At 36.8% G+C, this 12,018-nt stretch overlaps 1 protein-coding gene across 2 annotated transcripts; it reads left to right on the top strand.

Moving 5' to 3' along the window:
- Nucleotides 1-230: 230 nt before the first annotated feature.
- LOC114253136 (alpha-tocopherol transfer protein-like) lies at nt 231-10,041 on the top strand. 2 transcript variants are annotated; one of them, XM_028187912.2, is made up of 8 exons: nt 231-363; nt 537-686; nt 5,427-5,586; nt 6,498-6,627; nt 7,028-7,159; nt 8,222-8,332; nt 8,502-8,604; nt 9,754-10,041. In XM_028187912.2, exons 2-8 carry the CDS (start codon nt 551-553, stop codon nt 9,903-9,905), a joined length of 924 nt encoding a protein of 307 aa, XP_028043713.2. In that variant the 5' UTR covers nt 231-363; nt 537-550; the 3' UTR covers nt 9,906-10,041. The 2 variants fall into 2 exon arrangements, with proteins under 2 accessions (XP_028043713.2, XP_089596370.1); XM_089740244.1 differs by lacking the exon at nt 231-363 and adding an exon at nt 382-457.
- The last annotated feature ends 1,977 nt before the right edge of the window (nt 10,042-12,018 follow it).

Below are 12,018 nucleotides of genomic sequence, written 5' to 3'. Positions count from 1 at the left end.
CGTTTCGGTTTGAAGGGTGTAGCAGCCGTTGTAACAATACTTGAGACCTTAGAACTTTTATCTCAAGGTGGATGGCGTATTTACGTTGTAGATGTCTATGGGCTCCAGTAACCACTTAACACCAGGCGGGCTGAGAGCTCGTCCATACATCTAAGCAATTAAAAAACATTGCGAGTTTCCCTAACTCATATCCTTATAAATTGTTCGAAATTTGAAAACAAAGGATACTAGTATATACTATCTAATGTAGTTATTATTACATTATCGGATAAAGTTCTGGTATTGGTTTGGAAACGACGTTGTTATGATAAGCAACGGCTGTGCATTTTATTAGTCAGCCGGCACAGCGGGGACTGAAAGCAGGTGTGTTCTGAAAACTTTTATCTATTCAATTTCAATAAGAACCTCCTTTTTGTGCATTCATTGTAATTGAGGTCGACGAAGCAACCGCAGCGCTGTCCGTTTTCATTTTACTTGTTTTGCTTTTGCACGCGGACGTGTTTTATGTTGTTGAACGCCGAACTTTTACATTTCAGTTTAAGACACAAAAATGATACGTGAGCTTCCAGTGGAATTGGCTAAAATAGCTAAAGACGAGTTGAACGAGAATCCAGAACGTGTAAGTGAAGATTTAATGTACGTCAAAGACTGGATTGAACAACAACCGCATTTGAGGGCTAGAAAAGGTAAGTTTTGCTTTAAGCGGATCACTTGACCTGTATGTTTGCTTGAAATCGTTTAGTAGTTGTGTTCGCCTGGTGTTCAGTTTGTATGCATATAATGTTTTTTTTTATATGCGAAATTCGCCGGCTTCTAAATGATCTTTATGTTCTGCGATATGCAGAATATGACAATGTCATTATGTGTATTATCACTTCATTATATCATTATCACATATTATAATCCTTGCGTTTTTTTTTCCTTTATAATTTAAAGATTTAAACATACAATGTATTTTTAATTATCATTGATGAACAAATCGAATGGGCTCTGTTCTCAATAATTCTAACGTTGCGTAATGAATTTTATCTATTAAGCTATTTATTTGAATATTTTCTAATAAATGAAGATAGATATCAAATTTAAAATTATCAAGCTGTAGAAATACATTAAGTACAAGCTCATTATCCGCTCGGCAATCGATCTACGGCCAAGGTCATCTTGATGAGGGTCGCCGCCCGACATCGACTTTTCCATTTTTTGTAAATACGGCTGACATATCCTTTAACGCTTGTCATTGGCGATCGTTCCAGCTAATTCCACCGCCAGCCGGGCCACTCCTAATCTTCCGAATGAGTTCAAAGTTCGGTTCACAGGTCCGCTTTTTTGATAACACCAACGCCACTAACCCACAAATATATAGAGAGCGTCTAATTCGTTCCGGAAGCTGAAATTAAAAACTAATTTAAACAATTTGATAAATTCAAAAATCAAACTCGCATCATTATAATTTGCGTAACCACTGGTGGTAGGACCTCTTGGGAGTCCACACGGGTAGGTACCACCAACCCCAGCCTATTTCCGCCGTGAAGCAGTAATGTGTTTCGGTTCGAAGGGTGGGGTAGCCGTTATAACTATACTGGGATCTTAGAACTTATATCTCGAGGTGGGTGGCGCATTTACGTTGTAGATGTCTATGGGCTCCAGTAACCACTTAATACCAGGTGGGCTGTGGGCTCGTCCATCCGTCTAAGCAATAAAAAAAAATAAAAAAAAATTTTGAGGAAAATGTATTTGCACTTTGAGTTGGTTAACAATTTGTGAAACCAATTAAAGCGAAAACGATAATCGTGTACCCCTACTTTATCTTAATGTCCATGGACTCACGATCTTCCGGTCCATTCAGTATGAGATACTCATCGGCGTCCGTGAGCGTCGGACATGCAATACCCTTACTACTTAGCGGTAGGCAGCGGCTTGGCTCTGCCCTTGGCATTGCAGAAGTCCATGGGCGACGGTAACCACTCACCATCAGGTGGGCCGTATGCTCGTCTGCCTATAAAGGCAATAAAAAAAAATAAAAAAAAATCTTTGTACATATATGGGGTCGATGTCTCAGCTGTATCGTGTAATGATTGTCAACTACAAACCGAAAAGCATGCAGTCATGGTTTTCTATTTGCATTATAATATTGCCTGCAGTAACAAAAACGAGTGAAAAAAAAAACAAAAAAAATACCTATTCAGTGAGCCATTCAAGGAAAATAAATAAATAATAAAAATTCATATCATAAATATTTCAAAAATTGTTACTATTTATTGGTGATATGTGTTCAGCTTTACAGTAATTAGAACTCGTACGACATTGTTATCGCCAAACAAATACATAGTATTACACTAGCAATATTGATGTATTATGTTCGAACATGAATAATAATAAGTCTAAAGTATATTTCGTACAATAGTAATAAACCAAAAACGATTTTGCAAATCATTATGTGCGGTTTTTTTTATTGAAGAAAAATTTTTGCACATTTACGGGTGTCAACACTACACTGTGCTATGCTTGTAGATTCTTCCGGTGTTTTAATATAGTAGGTTGGGGAAAAAGTCTTTTCGCATTATAGTATGTATGAACTTGTAATAAAATCTCTTTGTATCTGGCTGATTTTGGTATCATCAAAAGTTTAAAGTTTAAAGAAAATAATTCCAAATTCAAATTAGGAGAATGTGTGATTTTTATTTATTTTTCGTACTGTCAAGATGAGTGAATCAAATGAAGAAATTCGATACATTTTAAAATTTTACTACATAAAAGGTAAAGATGCAACGCAAGCCGCGAAAAAAATTTGCTAAGTTTATGGACCTAGTGCAGTGTCTGTGAGAGTAGCACAAATTTGGTTTAAGCGTTTTCAATCGGGAAATTTTGATGTCAAAGATGCACGTCGCTGTAATCGCCCTATTACGAATAAAATGGACCATTTTTGAAAAAGTGGAGCCAGACCGGCTTATCAGTAGTTACGACGTAGCTGAAGAACTGGGAATTGACCAAAAACAGTTTTGGCGCATTTGAAAAAAACTGGGTACACAAAAAAGCTCGATAATTGGGTACCTCACGAGCTCACTGAAAGAAACCTAATGAACCGTGTACTCATTTGTGATTCTTTATTACGACGTACGACGACTGGTGATGAAAAGTGGATCACGTACGACAAGAACGTGCCAAATAGGTCGTGGTCAAAGGCCGGTCAGGCTTCACAGACTGTGGCGAAACCTGGGTTAACTCGCATCGATTCTGAACTCTACTGCGAACAACTCATGAGATTAAAGCAAGAAGTTGAGAGAAAACGGCCGGAATTAATCAACAGAAGGGGTGTGGTTTTTTATCATGATAACGCTAGACCTCACACATTTTTAGCCACTCAGCAAAAATTAAGAGAGCTTGGCTGGAGGTGTAAATGCATCCGCCGTATAGTCCTGACATTGCAGATCTCAGGATCTTCAGATTTCCATCTGTTTCGGTCTCTTCAGAATTCCAGGTTAACATCACGAGAGGACTGCCAAAACTAATTGTCGTGGTATTTTGATCAGAAGCCCCAAAATTTCTATAGCAATGGGATCATGTCCCTACCTAGAAGATGGCAAAAAGCTATCGAACAAAATGGTACCGACATACTTTAGTTAAACGTAAATAAACTATATTAAAAAAATGTTGTGAATTTTCTTAAAAAATGCGAAGAAACTTTTTCCCCAACTATTATACTAGAACTTTTTGACTGTCCATTTATTATGACTGACTTCTACATTAAAAATTTAATTGTATTAAATATCTTACCCTAATTAAGAACTCTAAGAAACTTCATGATAATTAACAGAGATAATAATGATAATATTCACATCATTTTAACATGGGTAGGTACAAAGAACGAATTAATTATGTATATCCATCTATTATTACACTGTGAGTGTTTCCTATCTTCTAATTATGTTTATCTTTTATAATCTTGGTGCCTATGTAATTCAGATAATGCTATTATTTATCTGTAGTAGCTCAAAGAGTAGTATAATATTTATTCTTCATGTTGAGTGCTTATAATTATTAATTCATCAATTGTTTCCAACTATGTCAATGAGAATGATAGCTTAAATACAGTTCAATTGGTACTTAATCTACATTAAGCTAAAATAATGTTGTAATATTTGTAAAATACAAAACCTTTTCCGAGCTATGACTTTTTTATTTTATTTTAGAAATAAATAGAACAAAAAATAATACATTGTGCACCAAGGGACAAAAGTTGGACATTTCCACACGTGGTGGATGACTCATAAAAGAAACAATTTAACGGTTTTTTAATTTTCAAATAAACTACTACTAACTGAATAAGAACTGTCTGATGAACTCATCTTTGTTTAATACTTCACTATTAAATTTTATTGCCTTTTGTTTATTTCACTTTTACGCTAAACACAATATTGCAAATTACCCGAGCACAACGTAAGAGCAGACGTACACACAACGCGCATGCGCACTTGTCAGTACCCAGGGAGAAAAAGTTAGACTTTCTTCCCTGTACAGCGGGACGAAAACCGAACTTTCGGCGTAGGTAGGAGAAAAAAAATGTTATGCTTAAATTAAACTGCTCAGCAACGCGACTTCTTTCTTCGATTTGCAGCCACAGGATTTTTATGCAAATGGTTTAATGTGTGTTAATGACATGTGTTTAGAAAGATCAAGGTCTTTATTAGGATATTCGAGGTGATGTGGTTTCGTAATGCTGTTAGAGGGTCACGGCTTTTTTCGGAAGATGCCGTTTCGTAAATCTAAGAATGTTTTTTTTTTTTTAAGCTAAAATGGGTGGACGACCTCACAGCCCACCTGGTGTTAAGTGGTTACTGGAGCCCATAGACATCTACAACGTAAATGCACCACCCACCTTGAGATAAAAGTTCTAAGGTCTCTCAAGTATAGTTACAACGGCTGCTACACCCTTCAGACTGAAACGCATTACTGCTTCACGGCAGAAATAGGCAGGGTGGTGGTACTTACCCGTGCGGACTCACAAGAGGTCCTACCACCAGTAAGTAATGAAACAGCGTTTGTAAAAAAATGTTATTCGCATAAAATTTTTGGGACACTAAAAATATAATGCGTACTATTGGGTTTTTATTGTCCGTATTCATTTGTCTTTGTAACCAAAGGACGAAAGTATTCTTGGAACATCATACTGTGAGGTTTCAGAGTTTTTTTTTTATGATTGAAAGATTACAGGTGGCCCGAAGGCCTTTCCAGTATCACTATGACAGGTGGGCGAGCAAATGCTCAGTCAGGAGGGGTGGGATTTGCTAACAACTGCCCGAGCGCCTCCGAAGGAGACCTAACAACTCAAGAGCAATTGCTTCGCGAATGTATCTACTACCGGATCGGAATCGCGGTTTCAGAGTACCACGAGACGCTACCCTAATTATAATTATCTTTTATTTCAGACGACCAATGGCTTGTGGCAATACTCAGAGGATGCAAATATAATTTTGAGAAAGTGAAAAAGAAATTGGATTTGTATTACACGTTGAGGACAACAGCCCCAGACGTCACGTTAAGACACAGACCTTCGGGACCGGATTTCTTAAATTTCTTTCGACTGGGGTAAGGTGAAGTCTTAATTATAATTATTTTATTTATGTAACGTACTAAAATTGGTACTACAATTTAGATTAATAAAGTTAACAAGGAATTTTAATTTAACGTAAGCTACTATTTTAATTTCTAATTCTAATCCTAAAGTCTATTGATTTTACTTAGAGTATATTAAGGTTAAACGCTTTGTTCACGTGTTCTTCAGTTACGTCACTATCATTGTAACACTATTTCGAATATGATTAACACTAGATTAACTCAAAAGGCTTAGTCCTCTTCAGTATTCTCACTAAGTCTGTGTTGTTTAGGAGTTGGATAGCCTCCACATTCATATGATGGTGAAGCCTTAGTTCATGGGCTTCTTAGATAAAAATATACATACATTAAGTTGTCTTAATGAAAAATTAATTATTAAAGTAGAACTTCACGGGCGTTTATGAATCTTTATGACTTTACCACTGCTTCAAAGTGTAAAGTGTCCTATTTAAGCACACTGTATAATGTGTTAGGACGTGCACAGTTAGAAACAGTTTAGCCTTTATATTTTTTAAATTAACATTATACCTTGTCAGTGTAAATAAGGACTCGCGACATATTCGTTCGCACAGACAATCATAGAGAAGTTGCTCACAAAACTTTTCCTAATTAACATAATGAATGAGTTTTAATCGATTTTTATTTGAATAGAAATTTATGGAAACGAGGCGTAGCACATAGATATTACATAGAACGCAAACGCGGTAAATAGCCGCCTTATACATCACTGAAGTCTCATTTGAATTAGTACTGTGGTCCTTCTATCTTTCAAAGACGAGCTCATATTTGTTTCGCAACAGAAAATGGAGGGACGGTGGTACCTACCGTTCCAATTACACTAGTTCTTAGTGATCAATTACGATGCTATTCATTTTATATTTCAGCACCTGTCTGTTACTACCCAAGCCAAAGGACCAGATATATCCACGAGTCATTCTTATCAGAGCGGGAGTCTATAATCCTGAGACGAATAATGTGATCGATATAATGTGTATGTTATATTATATAGTTCAGGTATGTTACTATATTAAAATAATTATTTCTTATTTCCCTTGTCCTACTATATGGGGTCAGTTTCTTTTATTTCCTACCTAAGCTGATAGCCTTGAGAGGCTATTTCAGCGTAACCTTAACTAGTAGGTGAGCTCACGGGGCTCAAACCTGACGACGTTGCTAACACGAACCCTAGCAAGAGCCGTGCTTCGCAGAATCTACCACCGGATCGGAAACGCGACCCACTGAGAAGATCCGGCGAGAAACTCAGTAGGCTGTGTCTGTGGGTGGGGTCAGTGCAGAATGTCCTTTTTTCCGTTTAGGCCTATCATACGTAATCTCGGCAATGATACCCTTCTCTTGCTTATCCTTTTACACAAAGTCCATCCAAGTCTTCTTAGGACGTCACCACTGATTTCAGATAGCAATAATAGAAGATGATGTAGCATCCGTACTTGGAACAAAAATCATGGTTGATTATAAAGGTGTGACCCTGAGTCATTTTGTACAGGCCACTCCAAGTGCTCTGAAAAAAATTGTTGCAGTGTGTCAGGTAATTACCATTTTATCAATTTGTGCCATTAATGATGTAAAAATAAAGGATTCTTCTATAGACTTGATATAGGATACTCTTTATAATGAATATTCTGACTGTAAGGGAACTGGTGAACTAATGTAAAGTGATTTGTTGAAGAATATAGTTACAAAAAGCCAATCGTAAAACTACATTTTTATCTTTATTTTTATACAACATGCAATGTTATACAAAATCAATGTTTTTTGATCTCGCCCTCCTTAAATTACACATATTCAAGTATAATTTGGCACAGTTTCCACTAAAGTCAAAACGTTTTGTATTTAATTAGGCCTTTTTTGAAGTCTTGTCTAAAGGATTACACGTCCGATGTACTGGTATCACTGGCGTGATGTGACAATGCCGGTGTTCAAATCCCGTAGGCATTCTTTAAATACGTACTTAACATGTGTTCACCGCGGTAAAATGTGATAAAAGCCAAATCCGCAAAAAAAAAAATTTGCGTAAATAATGGTAGAGTGTATTATATATATAATTATGTATTGAAATTGTTACGTTATAACAATTATTCGAAATCCGGTTTACCACTAAGACGAATCGGTCAGAAACTAAGAGTTTGTTATTTTAAACTTTTGTTAATTTGAGGTTTAATTACTGGTGGTAGGACCTCTTGTGCCTATTTCTGCCGTGAAGCAGTAATGCGTTTCGGTTTGAAGGGTGGGGCAGCCGTTGTAACTTACTTGAGACCTTAGAACTTTTATCTCAAGGTGGGTGGCTCATTTACGTTGTGGATGTCTATGGGCTCCAGTAACCACTTAACACCAGGTGGGCTGTGAGCTCGTCCACCCATCTAAGCAATAAAAAAAAAAAAGGTATTATATTATTCTGGAATTCAAGAACGTATGTCTCACATATGTCACACCATTGACTTGTTTAAGCATTGCTATTAATCAGAGGCGGATGCCTCTGTCTACTCTTTTTCCGAAATTAGAACCATGTTGTTTGTAAATTTGAACTTGGAAATTCATATCTCATATTTTAATACACGTGTGAAGTCCTAAGTATTCAATTGTATTGCAGGAGTCTATGCCTCTGCGATTGAAAGGTAGTCATCACGTCAATATACCAACAGGCGTAGATAAAATCTTCTCACTAATATCGGTGTTCTTAAACGAGAAAGCTAAGAAAAGGGTAGGTATTATAACTTTTAGTAATAGTATAATAGGTAAATGTGTTGATCGTACCAAAAACATTTCATTTGGCGTAGTAGTCAAATAGTTCAGAGCCCATGTGCTGCTGACCAGTTAAACTACCACATTACTAGTATTTTTTTCAACTTCAAATCAATTTAAATTTTCAGTTGAGGATCTACAAAGGCTGTCAAGATTTGATCAATGATCTGCCTAAAGATATAGTTCCAACAGAATATGGCGGTGACGGTGGTAGTATTGCGGAACTCATAGGTATGTTTATTGTTCTTTTGGCCAGACCTATCGGCCAGACTCGGATCAGCTGTAATAATATGATTGACAACTAAAAAGTTAGTTGCCAAAGTCCCAAAATAAAATTGGAACTAATGATTTTATAAAATAGTCGTGGTTTAAAAGATAAAACGCCCTTTTACTTGTGTGTGATGTGACTATGGCGGGATCAAAATTTTGCAAGCAATAGTTGTTCAGATTTTTGTAAAATACGAATCTACCATACGTTAATAAATATCACCGCCGTAAATTTTTTAAATTCCATGAGTACTAGTGAGTTAACACAATTAGGTTGCACTATTCTGCCTTCTCCACCCACGAAGCAATCAACCTTCCAAATTTAAATTGTAGAATAGTTATTGTACTCTATATTATACGAAACAACCTCATGTTTCGTGAAGCGGTAATTAATATATGACATATCGAGCGGTGAAAGGCTTTTGCGGTTTTGGTTTAAGCGAACTTTCGCTTAATACGCTACATTTTTTACTGGTGGTAGTACCTCTTGTGAGTCCGCACGGGTAGGTACCACCACCCTGCCTATTTCTGCCGTGAAGGAGTAATGCGTTTCGGTTTGAAGGGTGGGGCAGCCGTTGTAACTATAATTGAGACCTTAGAACTTATATCTCAAGGTGGGTGGCGCATTTACGTTGTAGATGTCTATGGGCTCCAGTAACCACTTAACACCAGGTGGGCTGTGAGCTCGTCCACTCATCTAAGCAATAAAATAAAAAAAATTATCTTTGTTATTAAAGATCCGTTTTAATTGGTATCGTATTAGTTTATTTATTTATTTATTTATAGTTCAACAATTCGATGTTGTTAATTGAATTTCAATTCAGTTTACCCCATTTAGATAACTTTTGAAGTTTTGATAATAGTATCGATAATGATATAATTATATTTTTCCAAATTTTAAACTTTAAATGGCTCTTCTGTAAAGTATCCAAAATGTCGCTTATATCAAATAGCATTCCACCCTTCGTTAGATATATGGGCTGCGGCAACTTCTCAGAGCCACTGTACTCGTTTACCGACTTGAGCAATAATTCAAATTCGGGACTTTTTCAAATTTTCATTAGTAACAAAAGTATATCTCAATTTTTACATGAAATAATAATAACATTTCAGAGAACAATATATCAAAATTTAACGAGTTTCGAGAGTGGATGAAGCAAGAGGAAACTTTCGGCACAGACGAGTCGAAACGACTTGGTAAAGGTGTCAAATCCAAAGCCCAGAAATCGTTAGATGGCTCATTTAGAAAACTTGACATAGACTGAATGTTATATATTATAAATATGTTGAGTTTTTCTTAATTTGAACAAATATAAACCAACTGTCCGATAACTTTGTACATTCATGCAATAAAGGATTGTTTTTTATTTATTTTGAAAATATACAATTCGAAAACGCAAATTTTTATTCCAAGTATTTTTTTCCCTACCTATGTTGATAGCCTTGAGAGGCTATTTCAGCGTAACCTTAACTGGTAGGTGAACTGACGGGGCTCAAACCTGACGACGTTGCTAACACGAACCCTAGCAAGAACCGTGCTTCGCAGAATCTACCAGCAGATCGGAACCGCGACCACTGAGAAGATCCGGCGAGAAGCTCCGTGGGCAGTGTCTGTGGGTTAATCCGCTCGTCGAGCCCTTCGCCGCAAGCGACGGGTTCGGCGAGGACGATGACTGGTTCTTGAGGTACCTAAAAACACCGTTAGTGTATCGGGAGGATCCGAAAAGACGTGTTTTAGGCGACGTCGATTCTTTTCCATTCTGTCCGCAGGATCGGGAATGTATGTAGTTACCGGCGGCCACGATGAGAGGGTTCTCGTGTCGTGCCGCTTTGTGGAAATGGTGCATTGATGCCGATTGTAGATACTTGCTAATGATCTTACTTCCTGACGAACCACGGGGCTGCGACGGCTATCCTGCAAAAACGGGATTGAATTACTTGAAGTGGTTTTAAGTTAGTGCGGGCCGCGTGAGCGAACTCTACACTTCATAGGCCATGACGGGGCGTATGCAAGTTTTTTAGAGTGTCACCTTATTTCTAAGAGACAATTTACTTCGCTTGCAAATCATCGGGTAGATATTCCAAGTAATGGAGGCTGTATTACGTTTTATGTAAGTCAGTGCGTGTCAGCAACAAATTTGCCAGTAGTGTCGAAAAATACTTGAATACTGCACACAATGAATAATAGTCATTTTGTGCCCCAAAAATAGGTAGAAAGCCGATTTGAATACGCACAGTCTCAATACACGCCCTACTGTGCTGATAGACTTGAGAGGCTATTTCAGCTTTTCCTTGACGTGTAGGTGAGCTCACGGGGCTGAAACCGGGAGTGTTGCTAACACTGGCCCTAGCAAGAGCAGTGCTTCGCAGAATCTACCACCGGATCGGAAACGCGACTCACTGAGAAGATCCGGCGAGAAACTCAGTGGGCTGTGTCTATGGGTTAATTTACTCGCTGAGCCCTTCGTCGCTAGCGACGGGTTCGGCGAGGACGGTGCTTGAGGTACTTAAAAGTGCCGTTAATGGATCGAGAGGATCCGTAATGACGTGTTTAGGCTGTAGGGCTACGGCTATGGCTTTTAGTCCGTATTTACTTTACAAGAAAGTTAACTTAAGTTTTTATGATTGATACAATATGATTTCTTTTTAAAAGGTATATTGCGATTAGATTTGTTCTCCTATAATTATCACTATTTACTTTGACGTTTGACATTATATTATTTTATCTCTATAGCTTATAATATCTCTAGTTTTGTTTGTTTTATATCTTAATATTCTTTTGGGATTTACAAACCAGAAGTATGTTGAATCTGATTGGAGTTCAATTAAAATTTGTAAGATTACATTAGACTTGATATTAGTTTTATTGTTCGATTATGATTATTATTAAAATTTAAAATAAAACAAAAAAAATTAAAATAAAGAGATACACTCAGTTACTATGTTATTGATAATGTTACATTCTGTGTTTTATATTGTAAATTTATAGAGGTGAACTGGTGAATAATAACATAATAAAAACTACAATATTCCATAAAACCTCGATTGAACAGTCCAAAAATTATTTTGCATTTTGTAATTTTAAATAATTGTGAGATATTGAATCTAGCAAGTCAAGATCTGAAGACAATTTAAGAATTTTTTATTGCTACATTTCCAGCTGCCGTGGTTATTTAAACTAGCAACACATGCTACCAACAGCTGCGTGAACACCATAATAGTCCATTTAAAGACCTACCGTATCTCTCATTATACGGTATGGTACCTATGGGTATATCAAATCAATCAATCAAATCAAAAAAAATTATTCAACATAAATGAAAGTGTATACTTGTTGAACGTCAAAAAGAACTAACGCCAATTCACAAAAACTAGTCT

The sequence above is a fragment of the Bombyx mandarina genome, chromosome 04, assembly GCF_030267445.1.
Source record: "Bombyx mandarina strain Sakado chromosome 04, ASM3026744v2".
In the NCBI taxonomy this organism is placed as follows: Eukaryota; Metazoa; Arthropoda; class Insecta; order Lepidoptera; family Bombycidae; genus Bombyx; species Bombyx mandarina.
This window is presented reverse-complemented; position numbering and strand designations above follow the sequence as displayed.